This window comes from Rhamphochromis longiceps, linkage group LG6 (assembly GCF_057381845.1).
Source record: "Rhamphochromis longiceps isolate RC_006_pf linkage group LG6, R_longiceps_female_GT1.1, whole genome shotgun sequence".
Taxonomy (NCBI): Eukaryota; Metazoa; Chordata; class Actinopteri; order Cichliformes; family Cichlidae; genus Rhamphochromis; species Rhamphochromis longiceps.
The window spans coordinates 25,210,106-25,234,724 of record NC_140562.1 but is presented as its reverse complement, the minus strand read 5'-3'; the positions used below and the strand labels follow the sequence as shown (position 1 = coordinate 25,234,724).

The window sequence follows — 24,619 nt, the reverse complement described above, 5'->3', positions numbered from 1 at the left end:
GCTAATATCGGGTATAGTGTGCATATAGTGCTGTATTCCTGTAAATAGATGATCTGGGAAAATATATATTTTATTCACACTGTCATCAGCTGATATCGTTTGATTATCCATTATAATTCTTCTTACTGTTAAAACAAACTTACAAAGCGGTGGAACAGACGGCGTATTGAAGTTGTTCACACCCAACATTTAGAAGCGTTTATGAGTTTCGGTGGGCCGAGTGTTGAACACCGGCACCATCAGGAACTAATTAGAAGCACACCCACATAAAAGGTGAGAGAAATAAAGAAATCTTTTGTAAAGGGTGCCTTATGAAGTGATACTACGAGACCTCATAATATCCGGTCATTACACAAGTCCAAACTTACTGATTGTGGCTACAAATAACAGTAAATAAAAGTGAATATAATTTAATTTTCTGCTTGATTTAATCGATTTGAATTTAAAAGACTTAACATGGCGCCTCCTTTTCTACCTTACCTTCGATCGCTACGCTCATTTAAAAAACCCCCCAAAAAACAATACAAAAACCCAAAACGATTGTGTCAACACAAACTAAGTCACCTAGCATGTAGGCTTACCTGTATGGGCTGTTATACTCCACCGCTCCGTCGTGTTTTTTCCCTTCTTTCTGCCACTCCCTTCACTTCCATCCTGCAACACAGATAGCCCCGCCTTTCGGCCACTCCTGTGTGGGACTCTGAGTTTAATGCTCCCTCCGCTCCTTCTCGGTTGCCGGGGGACGTGTTTTACTGACTACCTTTTGCGTTGTTTCTACACGACGCGTAAAATTCTCTTCAGGAAAATCGAGACTGCTGCAGTTTCACCTTTAATTTCTCCCGAACTACACTGAAGTCCCCAGGTAAGGCCAACCCAGGCGAACTTTTAGTCAACAGGTGCTTTTACCTGGTTCGCCCATAAAACTTGGCAGTTTTATTTTTTCATACAGGTGGCTGATATTGATGAAGATGACAGGTTACAGGCTACTTTCTTACCTTTTCTTTTAAAGCTCAGCCGGCTGTCCCCATCCCCCTCGAGGTGCAGGTGTAGTCAGGTTGCTATCTTATGCTGTGTTCACGTCCCTTGCGAAATATCCACGCCGAAAATGTCTTTCTTTAGCCGAGAATCATTGTTTCGCATTTTTTCCTTAAATTTAAAAGCTGATCCATTTTGCAGAGTTGGATATATATATGTGTGTGTGTGTGCGTGCGCAGCTTTATTCATATATTTTTCCTCATAAAAATATAATTTTTGGTCCCTGGATTTTTGCCCTTCTTGACTTGAAGGATTAACCTTTTCACCCATGACTTAAGCTATGATCGATATATATATAGAGAGAGCTATAAAACATATAAAGACCTGTAGAAATAGGCAAACACGACCACTACTACATTGGTGTTTTGTTTTTTTTGGGGGGTTTTTTTTTAGTTAGCTTACTTATCACACATGATATCAAATCTGTTGGCCGGACTTTTACGTTCCATTACAGATGTTTAGAGTTTACAGTTTAATATCACGTGTCCAGTGGACTGTCTTATATGACCTTAAGCTAAGGTATTTCAATACCAGGCGTAAAGACGGCGATTCTCTGTGACTTTTTTTTTTCCTTGTGGGAGGGTCAACATCAGAGCACCTGTTAAGCCAGTCCTGTTCCTCCGACGCAAAGTGATCACCTGACATTTTTCTTTTTCTTGACTGCTCAGTCTCTGTCAGGCCAGAGGTAGTTATGTCACTCGTGCGTGTGTGACAGTCACTGCTAAACAGACCAAAGTAAGTCCAACTTGAATTTCGATTGGGATGAATTTCGTCCTCAGAAATTCTTTGCGGTATTGATTTAACAGTCAGACTGTTGGTTTGTGTTATGACGTGTGCCTTTGCTCAAATCTTACCCTTATTATAAGGGATAAAAGGATATCCCTCCTAGACTGTGACAGCCTGCCTTACTTAACAAACTGTGTTCCCACTTACTTAGGGCCAATCCTATTTTGTTTCCCCATTGATAATATTTTTAAGCAAATAGGGGAATTTAATACCATCACTATCACATTCATCACTTCTTTCTTATTTCTGGTTCACCTCGGTTGCTGGAACACATTGGCTTTATCCCAGTCTCCTTTTTATTTTATCCTTCTTTATTTCCTGACACAATGTTTATCTCTTGAAAAAGACAGACCATGTCTGACCACATTGATTGGTGCTTCCTTATCTGTAGTTCACATTAATGAGATACCATCACTGTAAACTCATTCGCTCTGTCTTTGTTTATTTGCTGACATAATGTTTTAAAAGACGGAGCCTGTCTGACCTGTTCTCGTGTAGCAGTGCCATAATCATGATGAAAGGGAGGGAGCAGTAAGGGTAGTCGCGTGTTCAGAATCAAGGTAAAGGTGAGGGGAAAATACCTTATACTGGACAAAAAGCTGTGATTTTTCCCTTTGTCAGTGGAGAACACGTTGTCCCTGAGCAGATCTAAAGGCTCTTGACCTTTACTTATTTGTGAAGTGCTCTTGCATCACCTTCCATCTTAGAGTTAACAGTACAAAGTATTGTTTCCAGATATCACAGAATTTCAACTAACCTTTTATATACTCGACCTGTTATAACTTTTCACACATATGTGCACTTGCATTTTTTTTGCTGATGACACTTGTATGCAGCCACTAGGCCCAGATACGTGTTGCTATGTCAAATTTCATTATGAGGGTTTAACCTCGGGCATGATTTAAAAGAAAAGGATTGCATCACACCTTTCAGCAGATTACGAAGCCGTCTTCCGCCAGTAGTCACCAGCTAGCCGAGCAATAGGACTTCAAAGCTACCATCATCTGGATGTCTGAACCCATTTAATCTTTTAGATTGTTTTTTCTTTGATTTTTCTAAAATTCAAGCGTTATTACCTCAGGCTAGCCAGTCTTGCCCTTCAAGGTCCTCAGCTGGGTTCTTTTTTTTTTTTTTGCAGCAAATAAACCTAAGACCAGTTTATCTTGCTTCACTTGAGAGATATGAGCCAAAAATAAATAGCTAAAGGCTGACTTGTGTTTGACTTAATATCAGCTCTTGGACGTCACTTCTCCGCTCTCACCAGGGTGAATTGAACTAATGAGCCCCCACTGTGGAAACAGCAAGGGGCCTCCTGCTGTGTTACATCCCGAAAACGTTAGTCTGCATTAGAGAGTGTTAATCACGGTATAATTACCACATTGTGGCACTGATTGGATAAAAGTGCTTCCTGCCAAAACTATACTTGGTTTGATTTTTAGTAATGCATAAGACATTATGTGTGCAGAAAATGCTACAAAACAGGGAACCTGAATGGAAGACTAATTTTAAGATAATCACATAGTTAAAGTCCCCCCCTCAAAAACTATTAAATACTTTCTTTCTCAGTTACTTTTGTGTTGATTTTGAATAAAAAAAATACAAATTATTGTGCAGAAGAGTTGTTATGCTTAGTTTTTTTTTGTTTTAAGAAATATTTTGTATGTCTGAGCTGTCAGATATTGATCATGCATCATATTCAACGACTGAAACCATTTTTTTCCTGTTAAATAACTGTAATTTAGCATCTTCATCAAAACAAAAAACGGAGTCTCTATCTTTTTGATTAAAGAGGTGGTGCGTTGTGGAAGATTAACTGTTGCAGATACATTAAATTTAGATTTTTCTTTAAATGACCAATACTGTTAATTTAGAGCAGCTGTGGCATAAGCCTTACATTGGGTGGTGGACTAATAAACTTGTTAAACACTGTACAAAGTTTATCTCGTTAAGCTTAATAGTTTATTAATCATTGTTAATTATCATGTAAATCTAAAGGAAATCAGTATCCTGCATGGGCAGACTAAGACGTTAATTGTAGATTTGGAAAATGCAGCCATTACTGCCTACATCACATTTGTCTGATTACCTTTGTATATTTTAACAGCGGCTTAGCTCGTAAGATGAATCGCACAATATCAAAAGTATCAACATTACACTGATTTATCTCCCAGCATTCCCCTGCTGACTATTATCTTACAAACTACAATAGCTGTCTTCCCAAGGTTTGCTCTAATCTTCCCCATCTCATTTTGTCTCCATCCATATAATCCCATAATATTATATCCTTCAATTCTCTGAATCCAGATCACTTCCTCAGCTGTCCCTGCACACACGGTAACCAGACTCCATTGTTGGTAACCTAAGTCATGACGCATCTTAGTCCTCAGTAGACATTGGCTGGTTTCTATAGTTACCATCAACAGTCTGTGCTGAGAAGTGTCTGTAACAACATGCTGAGGCTATTTTAATGCAAAATGGTGACATCCTTTAGTCCTCTTCATACCTTGCCTTGAAGAGAGAAACTCCATATTGTGATTAAACAAGTGTCTTCCTATTATGATTGAATGCTATAAGGCGAGCAGAATCAACAGGTGCAATTGTAATACAATCGGGAGATATTACTTGTGCCATGACAAAACAAAATGTAGGAGATGTATTGTGGGGCAGAGAGGATATCATAAATGGCTCACCCTTGAAAGGCTTCCAGACCAACATACAACTTTCTATATTCATCTATAGGTATTTAAATAGCACCCATACATTTCCGTTGGATGTCATCACCACACAGCTAACTGTAGCAACTTATGGGTTAGGCACTGTAGATAAATGTAACCCGCGTAGTGGACGACCCTCCATAAAAAGGCTTTCACTGTTAATCATTAATCCAAATGAGAGGGGCCGAGAGAGAGAGCAAGAGAATGGGTGTAGGCATATAGGGCACAGGCTATGAAATGGAGGCTCAATAATAGTTCTTTGTGTTTGTATTTGTGAATAGGGCGGCTGGAGGTTCAGAATGACGTTGGTGCTACCCACACCATGTCAGCGACAGTTGCACACAGGGTGATTAGAAATGGAGCGGTGGAATCGAAGTACGTCAGAAGAAAGAAGAAGTTGATAAGGAAATGTAATGTTTTGATGCCAGAAAAATGAAACGGCACAAAAGCTGAGACCTTGTAATTTCTTCATATGGATTTGTATGTATGAGAGAACTGAAAGAAAATTTATACAGCAGAATTCATTTCCAGGCTTGAAGTTCAATGAACAGGAAATAAGAGTTTCAACTCTCTGAATCATGCTCTGCTGATAGAGATAAAGGTTTATCTCAACTAAATAAACTCGTCTAATTAGTAATTTTCCATCAGCCTCCTCCTTGAAGGTGCAAAGCACACAGACAAGTAACTCCTAGTAAACAAAGTTTTATGATGCATTGCTTTTGGATAAACGGTGATCTGTATCTGTATTATAATATTGCATTGGAATGTCTGTACTGTGTATTTTGCAGCTGTAATCCTAATATTGCTCTTTTTATTATTATTATTGTTTCAGCCATGCTACTACCCTCATCACTCCTACTCCTCCTGGGCCTCCTCACATGGAGTCCCAGTACGACAAGAGCCGCTAAAGTGATTGTGGTCCCACCCATCATGTTTGAATCGCACCTCTACATCTTCAAAACGCTGGCAACAGCTCTACACAAGGAGGGCCACGAGACCCATTTTCTAGTTTCAGAGGGTCGTGAGGTCCCGCCCTCTCCTCACTACCATTTACAGCGCTATCAAGGGATCTTTAACAGCACCACAGCTGACAATTTTCTCCAATCCAAAGTCACCAACATCTTCTCAGGCCGCCTGACATTTCTCGAACTGTTTGACATTCTTGACCACTACTCTCAGAACTGCGATGCTGTCGTTGGCAATACTGAAGTAATGAATCGGCTGAAAGAGGCCAAGTTTGACCTGCTGCTAGTGGACCCCAATGAAATGTGCGGTTTTGTGATTGCTCATATCCTGGGTGTGCAATATGCTGTTTTCAGCACTGGCCTGTGGTACCCTGCAGAGGTTGGAGCCCCGGCCCCGTTATCATACGTACCGGAATTCAACTCGCTGCTGACCGACCACATGTCCTTGATGCAGAGGATTGCAAACACAGCTGTTTACCTCGTACAGCGCTTTGGAGTCCATTACATCGCACTGCCCAAGTATGACCGGATTATGAAGAAACACGGAGTAAAGCCTCAAGTGGCCATGGCTGACTTGGTGCAGGGAAGCCGGCTGTGGATGCTGTGCACTGACATGGCTCTGGAATTCCCCAGACCCACCCTTCCACATGTGGTGTACATAGGTGGCATCCTCACCAAGCCTCCCAGCCCACTGCCACAGGTCAGTACCAAAAGGGACACAAAGCTGACGAGCTTATTATGAGGGTTGTTCTATTTTGTCATGTCCAAGAGAACTTGTGCAGTCTCCTTTTGGCTAATGCAGCATTTAAACAGCTCGCACAGCAAGGTATTTTGATACATTGATACAAATGTGACCATAGTCTTGAATCAGTCCTTATCCTTCATATGAAACACTGCTGACAGTATCATAAGAAAGCAGCAAATGTTAAAAATCCAACAATTATTGCATTCAAATTTTCAGGTGTGTCACCTCACGCCTTTACATGTCCTATTCTCTTGTACTCAGGCCCAATGCTAAACTTGTATTTGAGATAGGCTTATTCATTTCAAGATCTGAACAATGGAGCCTACATTTCATGAATGCATCTGCATCTAGTGCTCACAGAGGCCTCTATAGGAGCCTGAGCATAAAATGAGCGCTCTTATGCACTGGTGACAGAAGCACTGTAGTACAGCTGGCTCATGGGAACAGAGTTGAAACAGGTCATTATGCAAATATGTGTCTTTATTGGTCAGAATGGGAAGCTGCATTGTTTTTCTAAGTATTATACTAATATTAGTATATTAGTATAATTAGATTAATACAGTAAATTTTGTTATGGGTGTGGTCTGTGTTTGAGAACCCTGAAGAGTTATGAGAGGTATTATAAAGGCATGAGAAAGGACATACTCCTTATTTTTTTCCATTCTTTAGCCTAAATCCATTCTGCAAACTGTTTCTCTTTTGTCACTGAATTATTCAGAGTTAATCAAAGATGCAGCCCTTTTTCAGAAAAGGCCTTAATCTGTTAAACTGTAGTATCATTAAGTAGAAAATAATGGCTAATCCATGTTTCTTATAGCCAGTCATAAGATAAAAATGAAATCGTCACACGAGAATTTGGAGCCAATAAAATGTTGGCTTTTTTTTTTTTTTCCAAAATAGTTGCCGAGTAATTAACCACTTGTTGAAAAACAACCCTTTGGGAACTTGCAAAAGCTTGGCTGCAACGTTCCTCTTGAATTTTAATCAAATTCACACATCTCTAGTTAATGAATTGTTTTTCTGCACTTTTATCTCTTGAAACGACTTCGTCTTTATGTCTTCACAGTTTGCTGTTATTCACACTAGCTAGTTTCCATTATCTATTGTTTTTTATCACTTGTGATATTTTCTAATCACAATGTGCTACAAAGTGACCCTTTCTAGAAAAGTCTGGTGTGATGATTGGTTTAGGTTCAATGTACACGGCAGATTTTGAGCAAAAGGGGGAAGGGTGTTGAGGAGAGGCGGGTAGTGATGGGGGGGTTAGTCCAGCGTTTGGACATTGCGAGCGCGGGCTGTCGGTATCTGCTGCGGAGGGTTTTAGGAATGCCACACCAGCCAATAGGGAGTATTGTGCAGTGTTGTGTGGAGGGTTATAATGGAAGTGGAGGGAGAACGAGGTCATTGTTCTAACCCTAACTCTGGGGACACTGAGACTCTTTTATGGGGTCACTAAGGCCGTGTTGTAGGGACAGTAGGGGGTATGCTGCTGGGACACAGAGCCCAGTGTGCCCGTGAAGCTGCTCTGTGCCAGGGCAGCCTTAGCTCCTGCAGCTGGACCGTTAGCCTCCCTCTCTCCCTACTTGTCCGGCAATCCTGTCTCTCCAACATGGCTGCTCCCTGATCGGTCCCCAACCACTGTTAGTCAGTCCATCCTCACTTTTACAAAAATATATTTTACTATTGGACAAACTAATGGTTTCTTAAGTGCACATCAGGACACGCCCCAGGGTTGGGTTAATATCCAACTGCCTGTTGTCCTTTCAACAACCTGTAAGAGCAAATATATTTTTAGAGATGTGTAAATGCCTGTAAATTAATAAAAAGCTGGGCATAACATATGATGCTAAAGTACACAGACTTGTTGACATTTAAGGTCTTCTTGTATGACTTTTCCTTATAATATTGCTAAGAATCTCAATAACTGTCAACTCTCAGCTCTAGCTCAACACAACCTAAAAGGAGACTTCACATCTTTTTAAAATTAATTACCTACCAACTGAAATTCTCAGACAACTAAATTAGCAAAATAAAATGACAACAATCACAGACAAAAAAACAACTGCAAACAGCCAACATAGATTAGTCCAGTCATCCAACCCTAGCAAACCCAAACTCAAATGACTGTTTGTCATGATTTCTTCTTTCAAGTGCCTGTTGAGAAGCACTGTAGTCCAAGTAATGGCAGGCTGTTACTAAAAAAAGAAAAACACCCCCCAAAAAACAGCACCACATGGCAGAGTGTTCCATGTTGCAGGTTTGCTCATGGACGACTCCTCGTTTTTTACAGGAAGAGTGCTTTAAAAGCGTATGGTATTGGATTTATATGTAGATTTGTGGTTATAATTTGCTTAGTGTAGTTTGTAGGAACCCGTGAGTTCTGTTATTTCAGTTGTTGTGCTGATAGTTTTACATCTTTTATTTGAATAGAGCGAGCATTTAAGGTATTGGATGGTCTCTAATTAGGATAGCTAGAATCTTAGGTTCAACACATCAATAGTACTCAAAAGTTGTTGTTTTTTTTGCTTTGTTTTTTTGTAAAAAGGCTTTACTTGGAAAATGATACCATAAAAGGTAATGTTTTAACCTTGTTGTAACTCATAGAAATAATACTATACCTTGCCAGCCTCAAACTTGCAAAGACTGTTAAACATTCAATTAGTAATTATAACTTGGAGCACAGAAATACCCAACTTGGCTTTAAATAATACAGAAGTGCTCAAAAACAAACATTCATGGGTTAATGACGTCTGCTCCAGTCCACCATTATGGATAACTATACTCAAATTTATTGTTACCCTGGTGATTTCACTCTCCTACATGGCCAACTGTAGGCACCAGGGTTGCTTCCAGTAAAGGCAATTCAAATGAAGGGATCTCTTGAAAGGGATCTGTGACATTGCTTCTTGATAGAGGCCTCTGCTGAGTTTTCTTCGAGCAACAAGAAGTCCTGTTTTTCTTAGAAACTTTAAATATATCAAACCTTAGAATTTCAAACTAAAATGTAAGCCTGCTTTAGCATCTACTTGCCAACCAGTTGGAGAATCCACTTTTGTTTTTTTCTCCCACTGACCCGTGGTTGTCAGGTGGTAACTGATTCTGTCTCTTTGGAGATTTAGCAGTTATCATTTTCACCGTGACAGGCAGCAACCCTCCTGACCATTTAGGAATATACATTTGTTCCTTGCAATTGGTGATTGCCTGTGGTTGCTAACTGGCCTTTACGTATATTACCATCTATGTGAGTTTATATTTTGAATAGGTGAAAATGTGTTATAAAAGACTTGTGTACATATTGAATGTTATTTAGCGTCAGTTTTTCTGGGCTTGGTTGCTGATGATCAGGAATGACTAATGTTTTTTGATTGCACCTATATCAACAGCTCATACACAGAAAAATCTGACAGTAGTACAAAGTTGATACTAAATGGTTGAGGTTGTAGAGTATTACGTTTTTTGTTAATTAACATATAATTTCATTCTAAAAATCAAAGGATCTGAGCTTAGATGCATCTCTACAGAGTTTTCAGGCTGGAATATGTTATTGGGTTTTAGAGCCTCTGTACTTATCAGCCTTCAGACATGATTACCGGTTGTTCTAACATTATTAAAAAAGTAGTTTAGTGTACTGCGTTTTCATATTAAAGTTAGATTGTAGCATTTATTCAGTCTTATACTGTCATCCTACATTTATATGCAAACCTGTCAAAATGGATGTGCACAATAAACTCTGCTATGTCAGTACAATAAATGCTATCGTCACATAGGCGTGACTGCAAACCTTCGCAGATAACTAAAACAGTGTTTAGAGTTTATGTGACTTAGTCATGCTTTATTGACGCTGATGTCATGTATTTGTTCTTAAGGCTCTAAAAGAAAATCCTGAGTTAAATTGTAAATTGAAGCACTTTCAAATATGAAATACATGTTTTTTTTTCTTTCTTTTTTTTAAAGCTGTACTTTATCCCTCCCTGGTCTTTTTTTCTCATGTTCCTACAGGGTTTTGAAGACTGGGTGAAAGACACAGAAGAGCACGGCTTTGTAGTTGTGTCATTTGGAGCCGGCGTAAAGTACCTTTCCAGTGACATTGCTCACAAACTAGCAGGTGCCCTTGCCAGACTGCCCCAACGTGTTATCTGGAGGTAAAGAATCTACTTTCAATTTAAAAGATGTGAATAGAACTTTCTAAAACCTAAAATTAACAACAGTCTTCCACTAGGCATTTTTTTTTTCTTTTCTGTTTCTTTTTTTGGTTGTTTGTTGTGTTTTATGGAGAAACCTGCAGTGGTGGTAAAACGTGTATGCGCTCTTCCTGATTTTCTGTGTTTCTGTATGTTTGTCTCACTTAAATGCTTCAGATCATCAACCAAATTTAAATATTAGACAAAGATAACGCAAGTTAACGTAGTTTCTAAATAAAGGTGTTATGATATAAATTAACTGCTGTGTATCACATGTTCGGAAAGCCACACCTGTTCTCGATAATCTCGAAATGATTTAAATAAAACCTGCCTGATAAAGTGGAGTAGACCAAAACATTCTCAAAGGTTAATTCAGGAACAAATGGGAAACAAAGTAATTGGGATCTCTCAGTCTGGAAAAGGTTATGAAGCCATTTCTAAAGCTGTGGGACTCCAGCAAACCACAGTGAGAGTCATTATCCACAAATGGTGGAAACATGGAACAATGGTGAACCTTCTCAGGCCGACCAAAATTACAAGAACGGAGCAACGACTCATCTAAGAGGTCACAAAAGACCCCAGAACAACATCCAAAGAACTTTAGGCCTCACTTGCCTCTGTTAAGGTCAGTGGCCATTACTCCACCATAAGAAAGAGACATAACATTTTTTACTAGAGGTCATCTGGTAGATCAAATAAAATTGCGCCATGAATGCTGAAACTTGTTCGTGCCACATTAAAACTTGATCAGTTGACAGTGACTTTATAGTTTAAGGATGGAAGTACCTTTGCAATTTTTTTTCCTTTCTAAATTTAGCCACAAGTAATTCAGCCCGAGTACTGCTCTGATAAACACACTTTTGCATATGTGAATGAGGTGCAGACAATATATGACCATGTGACACGACAGGAGCTACTTCACTTTTAGCCGCAGAACTGCATTTGCAGCATATTCAGTTCTGTTTACTGCTTTCAGGATTAATTAATAACGAGAGGTAGTAGTTTAATGTTACATTAAAACCATCCATCAACCTTTTAATCATTAACAGGTATATTTGAAAAGCTTGCCATTCATTTACCACATTGACCCACATTTCTATGGATATTTTAACTAAATATGGGATAAAGGATAACTATTTGGTTTAAGGAAATTTTATCACATAATAATACTTTTTTTTTGTGTAATGTGAATCCAGGAGCAAAGTACTGATTTGCAGTAGATACACTTAACATTACACTGATGGGTATATAATGCAGAACAGGCACCTGCATGTAGAGGGTTGGCAGCTAGTTTGTAGAGGCCTGACTACACAGTTTCCAGTGATGTCATGCAAGTGAACTGTTAACCTTCCATTATGTTTTCCTCTGTGTAAATGCAGGTATGTCACTGCATGCTGTCTTTATTAGGTTTTAGGTCAGAGATTTAGGTTTTCTTGTCATGTTTTTTGTGTTCGGACTGCAAGTACAGATATTTCAGTGATCAGTCTTCATTTTATTGTAACACTTAAGTCTTAAAAAGAGATAATACCACATTGTGCCATTCCTTTTCTCTCGAGTTGGCCTTTGTATACTATCATCACACGTTTAAATCCCACACGTGGTGAAAAAGAAAAGGCAAGAAGTGCAAGGATAAATTTCAGAGTCACTAATAAATAAATAAATAATTTAAAAAAAAGACCTCTGTGCTGACTTTACTGATTATCTTATTGGGATTGTTTTCTTTTCTTTTGGAAAATACAGATTAAACAGATCGCTAAAGCTCAAGGCGAAATAGGACTCCTTTGTTCTTGCCGTGTGCCAGTTTATTCGTGTTAGCTTACTGACCTTCTGTGTCTTAGTAAAATGAGGCCATCGTACATATGCGTGACGTCTTTTATTTAGTTTTGGTGAGAGAGGTGGTAAAGAGGAACAAGTGAACTTACCCATGCAATGTTAAACTGCAAGAATTGACTGTTGTAAAAACTGGGTGGAGGGACCTCAGATGATTCCATTGTGGTTGCAATATTACCTTGATGACTATTTAAAAAAAAAAAAAAAAAATGCGGGTTGTGTTTATGTGTGCAACATTTTATGATACGGATTCATCTCTTTTGTTGCGTATAGTAAAATGAAACACATTCCCTATTTTCACTTCCCTAATTTTTCATGGTATGATAATCAGGCTTTTTATACAGGAATCTCATCACAGTAGAGAACAAACAAGATCCTCTTTTAAAGGGCAACAGTTATGCGATATTGTATGTTAATGCAGCTTTTAGTTTCCCTTCTAAACTAAGAGGTTAAAAAGGAAGAAGGCTGATGACGGTATCAGGGAGCCAGCCAAATGAATTGTGTCATTGATAATTGGCTCCATGAATGTAGGCTTTGATGGGCAGGACGGTGAATTGGTGCTTTGTTAAAGACAGATGAAAGAGTTTGGGCTGGGGAGGGAAGCAGACAGAGATGGACAGATGGGAGTCATAATGTAGCATGCATATGCTGAATTTGCGGAAATGCCTCCCCACACAAAAAACACACGAGTATTTAGTCAGTGGCATGATCTGCATATTTTTGAGTCGAGTGCATTATTTTCTTTATTGCCGACCAAGAAGAGAATTGAAAATGGTATTTAAGTAATGAATTTTAAATTCAAAATAAAATGCAATGGAATTGTTTTATTTTTGATATATTTAAAATGAACCAAGAAATTCTAAGTATTATTTTTTTTCTGTCTTGGAGGTCAGGGTGCCCCAGAAATAAACATGAGACCTAAGATGATTAAGTTAATGAGTTTTGCTTCAGTTTTTAGTTTGTAAACACTACCTTTAAAATGTGCTGTGTACATATAAAGTGGTGGCAAAATTCAGGTAGGCTTGCTCGGTAAACTTTGCATGTCTTGTGGCTCTAGGAAAATGTCAGCTTATTGGAAAGACTTTTGTTATTTAAGTAAACATACTGTTCCAAGCAGTAAGTCACGTGGCACAACCGCAAGGAATTCCACCCGATCAATGATGGTGATGTTCTTTGAAGCTCTATAGGTACTTGCAATGCTTATGTAATTTTGCAACAAAAAATTTATGTATCACTGTTCTATGTCTCGGGCGCTGTAGACAGTCAAAGGGATTCTTGCCAGAAATGTCAGTCAGAAAAAATATGTACCGGTAATTAATTTTAATGTTTTGCTTCCACCACTTAACATTTTCAATGTCAAAGACATAAAAAAAAAAAAAGTATATAAAAAAATTTCTATTGACGCTTACATGCAGACATACACAGGCATTTAGAAGAACTTAAACACCTGTGAGTACAAAAGCACTTTTGCTTTTCAGCTTTTGTTGATGCAAATCAAGTTCATTTGTCTAGGTGCTTTCAACCTCAAGGTAATTCTAAATGCTTTGCATAAAACAATAGATCAAGAGTAAGTACAACTGTACGTTGTGTTGTTTTTTTTAGTTTTTTTAACATTTACTTTTTAAGTTGCACAATGTGCAGAACAAAAAAGCCCAGTTAACATCCCTGTCACAACTGCAGATTTGGGGGGCACTGATTTAAAACCACTGCGAGCTGGTGTAATCCATATAGCTAGTTTTTGTCATTGAATTAAGAAATATTGTTTTGCACATGTAAACATTGATTAAGTTTATGTAATGGCTTAAAGTCCCCTGGAGATATGGTTTGCAGATTTGTGTTTAAGTTGCATAATTACAGTAAGAAATTTTTTACAAACTTGTTTCTTTTTAATTTTCCTTTTATTTATTAATTTTTGGTTCCCATGATTTAAGTTTGAAGTAGCATGCTGTGGATCGTAATGTCATTTTTGTCTGTACTGAAGTGCTACTGCCAGTTGACACAACTTCTCCCTGTTACTTAGATTCAAACCAGTTCAGTACTGTGCCAGAAAGACACACCCACATTTCCAGTCAGTCTAGAAGTATGTTAAAAATTTTCTGAAGTGTGTGTGTTTTTTTTTTTTTTCCCTGATATACGATAACCAAAGGCATTTATAAAACTCATAATAAGCGTATCTACATTTAGATTTTTTACCATGATGTAAGCAACTGCATCGGCAACACTTGAAATTTTAGATCGAACATTATCAACAAAGTAGTTGATTGAGGCCCAAAGAAGCACGAGTGTGAAAGAGAAGTTCAGAATAAATAAATCACTGGTGTATTTCATGTCGTTTTGGCATCACCATTTGGTTAAGCAATATGTCTCCCCTGATCAGTTGGCGATATCACAGAGAGCCAGAAACCACTTGACAAGTGTTTTAGTGACCAGTAATTTACTTCTACACTTTGCACACAGAAACTTGCATAGAGGTAAACGATGTAGATTTATTACCTGAGAGTCAGTCCTAGAGTTTTTTCGTGATATTAAAGGTGTGTGTTTGTATTCTGTTCTCCATTTTTCAATACAAACATGGACCATAGCTAACAGATAAGCATAATACAAAATACTGAGGAAATACAGGGTATAGAGGGGTGCTGGGCTCAGCTGTGGCTCACAGATCAGACAATTTAACAATTTGAGTGAGTTTCTGTTCATTACAGATATGATACCAAGGAAAAGGACAAAAGACATTCAAAAGAAGCATGATAAAATCATCAGTGGGTTTTATCAATGTGGAGATGACAGAGCTTCCTCAAACATGATAGCCTCTTTTTGTGCACACAGCTTCACAGTTTGCTTCAAAGTTCAGTTTAGAGTCAGTGACTGTTGCGAGATATTTTTGAGAACAAATACATTCCACTATCTGACCCTTAGACAATGTGACCTCTTGTGTATGCGTACTTCTGTCTTAGATATGGTTAACTGACGATAGGACTCGCACCATTTAACAAAATTAACAAAGACTGGGCCGTTTCATTATCCAGGGGAAGTTACACATTAAGCCAAAGAGAAAAAGATTATCAGTAAAAGAATGTAAACCAAGACGAAGTAAACAAAAAGGTTTTTGAGGCTGGACAAAAAGGGGTGGGAAAAAACAGAAATAAGATAATGTTACCATGTGCTGCTAAAGGTGTTGGCAGGTGGATTGTAACAACTAAATTTGTTAATATAGGTCAGTGTAGATTCACTGTTGCCGTAGTATCGGTCTCATTTTTCAAAAGATACGATTTTCTATATTTTGTGCATGATTCATTTTGTGTATACGTTTTCTTACAGTTTCGAAATGACCTTGTCTGGCTGGCATTTACTATTATCCTCATTTACATATATCACAGCTCTTAGCAGCTAAAAAAATGCATTGACCAGACTGTCTCTTTAGTTTGTCGGTTATATCGTTTTTTAAAGTTAGTCACTGTGATTTGTCTGGCAGACTAATCCTCGCAATAATGTGAGGGATGAACACAACTCGCATAATCTTTATGGATAACTTCTGATCTCTTAGGACTAAACATCCAAATCTTTGTGTTAAAACACTACATTGTTTAAAAAAAAAAAGAATTTGACTGAGCACATTATTGTGGAAATTCACACTAATCACTAAGTGTTCATTAGCAATCAAGGTGAAAACCTGTGCAGTGAGTGTCGTTGTACACTCAGTAGTCCCCTTTTGTTCTTTTATATTTTCATAATTTTAATTATTTCCCCCCCCAGTGTCTTAGAAGTGTTAAGAAATTATACATTGTAGCAGAAAGAATCGCAATTAGTAGATGTGGCACTAGACTGCTTGAGCTACACAACCGACACTGTTTGCCACTGCACCACAGTGCGGAGTTAGTCACTGTGGTTGGAAACAGACTATTTCTGGCCCCACGCTCTACCAACCGTGCTCTATATTACTGACCTCATTTAGCATTTGAAAACTGCAATCAAGAGACAGTGTGACATGCAAACACTTGTGTAGTATGAAGAAACTTGGACTTTCTTACTTGATTTTTACTGGTAAAGTCTGGGTAGCACTTTAAAATAATGTCACACTTTATCAAGGTGTTAGCAAGTGCGTTATTCAATCTAATAAATTGTTACTTTGCTTAAAGCACCTCAAGATTTTTTTTTTTTTCTCAATTGGCTTAAATTTAAGATTTTCTTCTCAAAACTAAAATAAATTGCTTCAATGTTTGTCCTCTGCATTGTTTCCTCCTCCTCAGATTCTCTGGCGTGCCACCCAGTAACCTTGGCAACAACACCAAGCTTGTTGATTGGATGCCTCAGAATGACTTATTAGGTAAGGACATGAGATCATTAAAAAAACGTAGCATCCAGTTCTTTTATCAACATATTTTGTTTGCGACTCAGATCGAGGTGATTCTAGTTAACTAAAACTGCAAATCAAAATACATGTAGTTAAAAAAATCATTGTTCATGTTCATCGAGAAATAAATTAAAAATATATAGACCATGTAATTTTGATCTTGTCTTTGCAAGATTAGTCAAATTTAACAAATATGAGCAGACCTCAGTGCATTTCCTAGAAACGGTAACACTAACATGTATGTGAGTTAACCGTTTCCACAAAGTGTCGTTTGTGTTATAATACCCGTTCAGACCTTCTTAAATTCTAATCTGATGAAGAGCCCCCATTACAATAATTCACAATATCAAATATAAAACATTAAAATTACAGAAATGAGTCTGAAAGATGTAAACTCACACTGAAAACTAAATGAAACTAAACTCAAAGAAAATAAAAACAAGATTTTAAAAAACTGTAGGAACTCTTCTGTTATTATATTTACCTTGAAAAAAGTAAGAACGTTAATTTTTTGTACTACTGCTTGATGACAAGTTTTTACACATCCCTCAGGAGTTGTTGGTTTCACCCTGTGGGTGTGGCTCACTAGGTTTTGTGTAGTATGGATCCCTTCTTCACATACTTATTAACCTCACTAGAAAGAATACACACAGGTTCATTGTGCCTGACAGGGATGAGGAATATGCCACATTCAAAGTCTGACAGCAAGGACTTGATTATGCGACGATGTAATGCCATTTTACCTGCAGGACACACACTAGGACAGTAAGCATTATAAAATTAAAAATAACAATGTATGTTTTTCTGTGGTGTTATGGTTACCCACTGCTCTAAGCCATGGTCATAAAATGTTTTCCTTTTTTTTTTTTTTTTTTGGTTTTCTTTTTGAATGATGCCTGATGTGCTGCTGTTTCACTTTCTCTAAACTGTTTCTAACCTTAGCAAAACAGCCCCGTCAAAAACTTTATGCATAACATACAAAAAACCACCTGTTGTTTCTTGTCATCTAGGTCACGCTAACACAAGAGCGTTCCTGAGCCATGGGGGCTTGAATAGCATCTATGAGGCCATGTATCATGGTGTGCCGGTGGTGGGTGTACCTCTTTTTGGTGACCATTATGATACTATGACGCGCGTAGCAGCCAAAGGAATGGGAATCATGTTGCACTGGAAATACATGACAGAGGAAGACCTCTTTACAGCCCTGAGCAGCGTCATCACAGACACCAGGTTAGTTTGTCTTGTACTGCTTTGTGTATTATTGCTTTTATCAGTGAGATCTGATAAAAGGCTTTTAGGTTTTAGCTTACCTAAAACCTAAAACCCAAGTCAGAGATAACGGGTATTATGAAGTAGGCTGGGCTCTATGCTTGAGACTCCATTCATATAAAAAGGCGTTTTTCACAGATCATGTGACTGCTGTTCTGCACAAAATGATCCCTCTGAGTGAATGTTATCTGATGGTGCCGATGATGATTAAAAAAACCTGACAAAAATCTTTAATTAACATTAAAAAAATAACAGTAAAATGCAATTGTTGCGATTTAAGACGAGATTAATGCTGCAGAAAACGGTTAATCTGGTGATTTAACACACTGTGGTAAAATAAACATTTTAATTCAGTTTAATTACTGTCAACAGCGCTCTGTGCTGCTGTTTATTTTTAAGATGACAGCCACACATTAGAGCTCTGAAACTTTTAATTGGATACGTTTAAACATTAAATGTTACTGCCTAATATCGGAGGCGTGGAAATCACTTTAGTTAGTTGCCAGTTAACTTTATTGATTGAACAGATATTCTTGGTGTGTATTTTAGTGGCTGCAATTCAAAAATAGCTACAATACAAAAACATTTATATATTTTCTGCACATGTACATTCTGGCATTGCTACCTACAGTTCATTTAGTGTTTTTCATAAAGTATGTTTTAACAACCTGCACACGCATTCTCCCTGCAGAGAGTTTACATTGCTCTTAAAACATGCAATAAAAGAGAGAATTGGTGATTCTTTCGGTGAACCTAACCTCCTGACTAGGTTATGTGTTCAACAGTAGTTACTATGGTGATTTAGCAAGATAAAGAAAGCCACACAGGGAACTCTGACTTCGAGCTTTTCTTAGCGTCGTAGCACACCCCCTGGTGACCTTTCATGATATCAGGTCATTGTGATTTAGGGTGTCTATAATATTTCATATTTTAAGCTATATGTTGATTTGGTTGTGACTGCAGTGTTTGTTCAACAAATCTCCTTCCTCATTTTTTATGCCATCTCACTTTTCCTCTACCTACCAACCTAGGTACCGCCAGCAAGCCCGTTATCTCTCCAATATTCACAAAGATCAACCAGGCCACCCTGTGAGCAGGGCTGTTTACTGGATCGGCTATATTCTCCGTCACAACGGTGCGAGCCACCTGCGCTCAGCTGTATATGAGGTGTCCCTCTACCAGTATTTCCTGCTGGATGTGGTCATTACTGTAGGGGCTGCCATGGCTCTTGCGGTCTTTGCCCTACGCCGGTTGGCACGATTGCTGAGGGGCAGGTCCAGGGACCACAGCAGAGGCGATAACGTCAGAGATGATGGCAGCATGGCCAATGGACATTGCCATAATGAGAACATGGCCAATGGGAAACACAAACGCAACGGCTCCTTGAAAAATGAAAAGAAGATCAATTGATGCTTCGAAAGGTTAGGAGGGATGAGGAAGAAGTTGCCCTACAGACTCAGCTCTAGCTTTTGGTTCACTGGTTTTATGAAAGTTTGGAAAGAAGGCTGTTCTTAGGTCTGCGTCTAGTGGCAACTGCTACTCAGAACAAGCAAGAGGCTGTGGAAAGGATACACAATGCGTCGTGTGAGGACAGAGCAAGACATCGGGTGCTCAAAATCTGTGTGTGTGTGTGAATATGGGTGAATGTGTGTGTGTGTGTGTGTGTGTGTGTGTGTGTGTGTAATGAGGTATATTTAACAAAAACTTTAACAACCACAACAGCAGGTGCAGCAATACATCATTAAATTTGTGAATTCTTTGAGGATGAAACACAGGAAAGACATATTTGGGGACATTATTTCTACCCGTGCGTCTTCTTTCCTGCCTGTTCTCTGTCTTCCTGCCTTCCTTACCAGTGGAAGGATGATGAAGAGGGGGAATCTTGAGCGCCAACCCTCTCATCCTCGAAAAATCAAAACAAAACAAATTAAGATGGCTTTTGAAAGATTTAGCATTAAATGTTTTTAACTGCAGAAGTGTTTGGTGAACTGTAAATAGAGGGTAAAACTATTTATTACTGTACAAATGCATTTTAATGATCAGACTTTTTAACGCGTCTTATTTTTAATTTATTTCATATCTCGGTCGGTGTGACAGCACCATGTACACTCCGAATCCTTAGCCCACATCTGCACTCCACCCTTGTCCTTCATACTCGTGAAACAGACAAACAAAGAAACAGCTGATGGCAGCAGTCAGCGTGAGTATGGCCCAGTCTGCGTGTTCTTTAATTGCATTATCCACAGAATGTACTGTTGTCTTCAGGCTGGCCAGTTTGTTCATGCACTGTTTTCCCTTTTCACAAGGTGGTGCCAACTTGTGACTGCACTTAGCTGTGCGGTCTTTGCATTATCTCTTGACTGACTTTTGTTGTGGTAGAGAGCGACTCTGCCGAACTCTATGTGGCTTGTCCTTGTGAAAAGGTGATCATGTTTTTTTTTTTCTTTTTTTTTTTTTTCTGCAGTAACGATATTACAATATTATGAACAGGCAAAGTAAAATCAGAAAGCTACTTAAGCTCATGTAGTGAGGGGAGGAGTCTGGGCATTACTTACACTCATGATTAGTTGCATCATCAGCCCCATATTTTAATTCTTCAGCCCTCATCTCTCTCTCCTATTTTTTGATGTCATTTCCAGTGCTACACTTCACTTTGTACATCATTCAACTATGATTCAGCTGTTAATGATTTGTTAATAAATGTTTTAATTCTAATGTGTTACAGATGTTTTTAAATTATTCTGTTCAGGTAGATTTCCACTCAGCGCTTCACTTCTGTAAATCTTTTAGAAATGCTGTTGAGGTTTATGTGCAAACTTACCTTCTGTAATTATATTAATTCTGAGTGTAAGTTATTCACATTCTGTACACAGTTACACAGATTTATGGGTACGCAGTGTGCTTGAATACGTGTGTGTGGTTGTTCTGGACTAGGATGGGTGCATGAATGAAGCACAACAGATGTGGTTCACGTGTGGTGTTTGAACAGTGGCACTCACAATATCAAAATATCAATATCAGTTCAAGTGGAGGCTTTGTTTTAATTCAGGGGTCCGAACAAAAACGCTGCATTAACTGTCGAAGTACAACAGTTTAAGCCTGTTTTCTCGGGCTCAAATATAATTGGTAAATAAAATAGTCATTCTTTTAATAAAGGGTTAAAAATTACTTGCACTCAGTAACTACTGATGCCTAGAACCCATGGACATGTCTAAGGTTTTTTTCAGTTATTGTCTTCAGTCTTTAGGTTTGCTTTGGAAGTGAAATGCAGCTTAATCAGGTTGAGATCAGAGGGCCGCTTCAGTGATTGCACAATATTCCAGGTCATTAACTTCAAAAACTGGGTTCATTTCACAACATGCTTTCGGTCATTGTCCGTCTGAACAGTTACCCAGTCAGCTTTGCTGCATTTGGCTAAATATGAGCAGAAAGTATCGATCTGTTGACTTTAGACTGTCCCATCATCAGTAAATACTAGTGACCCAGAGCCACTTGAAACCACTCAAGCCCATTCATTATATTGGCCTTACCGTGTTATGTTATTGATTGTGAGTTGTCCCAAATATCGTGTATCTTTTTTTTCTTTCCATCATTCTGGACATGGTCCGCTCTAAGTTTCAACCTGTTGAAGAGTGCAATTCCAGAAGTGGTCTGACTTTTCTAATAGCTTTTATGAAGTTTGGTTGGTTTCTTCTGGTTTTGGTGTTTTTATTGTATAAAGGATCCTGGGATCATACACCTGTTGCCTTCATTTAGCATCTAGGCTTATTTTCCTCTTCACCAAAACCCTGGTTTTTCTTTGTGTATCTAATGAATTTGCTTTGTTTTGGGACCTTGAATGAGGTCTGTTTCAGTTTTATTGAGATTCCTTTTGACCTCATTTCACAGCTATGATTTCCAAATGCAAATTCCATGCTTGAAATCTATTTTACCTGCTAAATTTATGGGAAGGGGAACAACAAAAAAAAAAAAAACTCACCCGGTCTTTTCAATTATATCTAAGATCTTGAAAATAAGAAACTGCATTGGAAAAAAAGGTTTTAATTCTTTAGTTGTTCATGCAGTATTTTTGTTTAACCCTTTGATGATTCAATAACTGCACTTGAGCTGAATCTTGAAGAGTCAAGTCAAAACTATCCAAAACTCTGGCCATGACTGTATATGACCTAACTGTTGTCACTATTTCTACTCTTAATTTTTGCCACTGTGCCTGCTAATTGTAAATACAGGTAACAGAGAGGTATTTAAAAGGGAAAAAAGGATTGACATAGTTCAAACTATAGAAATAAACCCCTCATTTACAATGAATAATGATGTGTCAAAGTGATAACTGTCCCTGTGGGGAAATTCTCTTTTGCTGAGTTCAAAGTACAAGGCCAGTCGAAGATCATCTTTAGAGTCTGCAGGGTTTCATTATCCTTCTAATTTGTATTTTAGAAGGTGCTCGTAGGCATAGGAGAAGGAAAAAAAAAATCACGAACGTGGGATCTTTAGTTGATTTATCAAACTACCAAGCTACACATACTGTGCTTCTTCTTGTTCTTCTACCTTTTTTTTAATGGATGGAATCATAGCAGAGGGACTGTTTACCAACAACAACAACCTTAATGTAATGGCAACGGAACATTTAACCTAGTCAACGTTGTTAAGAACAAAATGTTCACAAATACTTTAAAATATTTCAGAGAAGTTTTATGACCTTCCTTTCTCTGTGAGCTATAACATCACTTGCACAGCCCAACCCAGCCCATGGTGGGTATGGCTGATGGGCCTGCTAGTGCTACGCAAGCTATGAACAGGATCTGAAGAGAAATGTTTGTAAAGATGGTTGTTTTTTTTGTTTTTTTTAGTTTTTTTAGTTTTTCAGTATTAATAATGTTGTACCCTACATACTTAAATGTCCCAACTTTATGTTTCAGTAAATATAAAGTCGAGTGTATCTGTTCTCGTGATGTCTATATTTTACCTGCTTGAATAACTGATCATTGCTCTGTTTTCTGTAGTGTACTAGCTTGTTCCCTTTGTCCACATCTTTGTCTTTCTCTTTAATTCCTTGTGTATTCTGCCGTCTTTTGCGCCATCCTTACCTGTCCTCACTTCACTGTAGTTGGTTCGACATTATTTTACTTTCATTTTAAATCTAGGCAAAAAAAAAAAAAAAGTCCTCACTTGTTCTGTCATGTGTGTCCATGTTGTAAATAGATTGTAAACAAAATGCTAATGCTGAATAAAAAAAGCATATTTTGTTTGCAGAGATGACTGAAACTTTTTTCCCACGCTTCCTACAGTGTCGCATATAATTTCTCGCCAAACTAAAATATACAAGAATAAGAAAAACAAAATCATATCGTTATAAACTGTTACATGCCCTCGATGCCACTGTGCAGCAGTATTGAACAGAGGAGCGCATGCGATTCATGTTTTTGAGCCCAGACAAGGCTGATGCTGATTGCAGCAGTTGATGCAGCCAGTCTCAGTGTGATAGGGGATGTATAGGCTTTCTGTCTGGAATTGTTACCAAGCAGCAAGAGGCTTTTGTAGGTATCAAATGGTCGAATCATCTAAAGTAGCCAACTGCACATGCACGCACACACACGTGGATAGATGGGGTTATCTAATGCTGTATGCTTGTGCTGAGTGAGAGTGGGGGTAACAAAACACCCAGCTTGGTACTCTGCTTCGCTTACTTAATTATTCACTCTGCCTGCTGGGGCCTGCAGACCAACCAACCCCCACTTCTCCCCCCGCATGCACCCCCCCCCCCCCCCTTTCCACGCACACAGACACAGTGACTCACAGTTTTTTAAAAAAAAAAAAGCATCTGCAGGTATGTTTAATTTACATTCTTCAAGTTGTTTTGTTGTCGCTGGTGGCCCTGTGTGGGCGCTCTTCTGTTAACTGAGACGTATGGGGGGGTGCTGATCAGAAATCTGATGTTGCAGAAAAACACAGTGGGCATCATTCATGACACCCTCCAGTCATTCTTAGCCACATTTCCCTCTTTATACCTTGCTAGTGCCTATTATCTTGCCTCCAAGGGCAATCATCAGGAGCTACTGAACACTTTGTGATGGACTAAGTGGGCTTACCATATTGAGTGCAAAGTCCTCCCTCTCTGCACAATATCTGTGTGATGGATTTGTCAATAGTATGAGAACAGGGTGTGCTGTGATCTTACGTCCACTGACATCTTAAGTCTTTACCTGAGATGCACCTGAAAGAAGATGTTGGACTTCTCCTGTGTGCATTAGTCTGTTAAGGGTGTCTTTTTGGAAACTGTTGACTTAGCTTGTACGAGCGTAAATGAAAGATGGCCTTCTGTCACTGTATGTTCATCTTCTTCACAGCCTATTCTGAGAGCTCTCCCTATGGATCTGCCCAAGAAGCAATTAGTATTTCTTTGTAAATGATTTAACAGGATTGAAAGACTTTTCCACTACCAACAGCTAAACTGACCTTGACATAATAAAAAGTAGGTAATTAAGATGAATTATTTCATTGAAAATAGTTAAGCTGGAGACCTTTGCACATCAGAAATGAGGTTCATTTTATCCCTTTAATGGCCGACACCACAGATGGAGCACGTGGAAGACAGTGATGTCATACTCTCCCTCCATGTTGACTTTCTGGGCAGTGCAGTGTTAAGTTATCAGCTGAGGACAGAAAGCTTGCTAGCACTATGTTGGTGCACTGCACAGACACACATACCAGCTAATTAGCGTTAAGTGATAAATTACTAATGT

The 24,619-nt window shown here is 38.5% G+C and overlaps 1 protein-coding gene across 1 annotated transcript; it reads left to right on the top strand.

Annotated features, from left to right (window-relative positions):
- Positions 1 to 705: 705 nt before the first annotated feature.
- ugt8 (UDP glycosyltransferase 8) lies at positions 706 to 23,086 on the top strand. Its single transcript, XM_085409854.1, has 6 exons — positions 706 to 862; positions 5,368 to 6,200; positions 10,245 to 10,387; positions 16,504 to 16,580; positions 17,618 to 17,837; positions 18,908 to 23,086. Exons 2-6 carry the CDS (start codon positions 5,370 to 5,372, stop codon positions 19,284 to 19,286), a joined length of 1,650 nt encoding a protein of 549 aa, XP_085265980.1. The 5' UTR covers positions 706 to 862; positions 5,368 to 5,369; the 3' UTR covers positions 19,287 to 23,086.
- Positions 23,087 to 24,619: the final 1,533 nt, after the last annotated feature.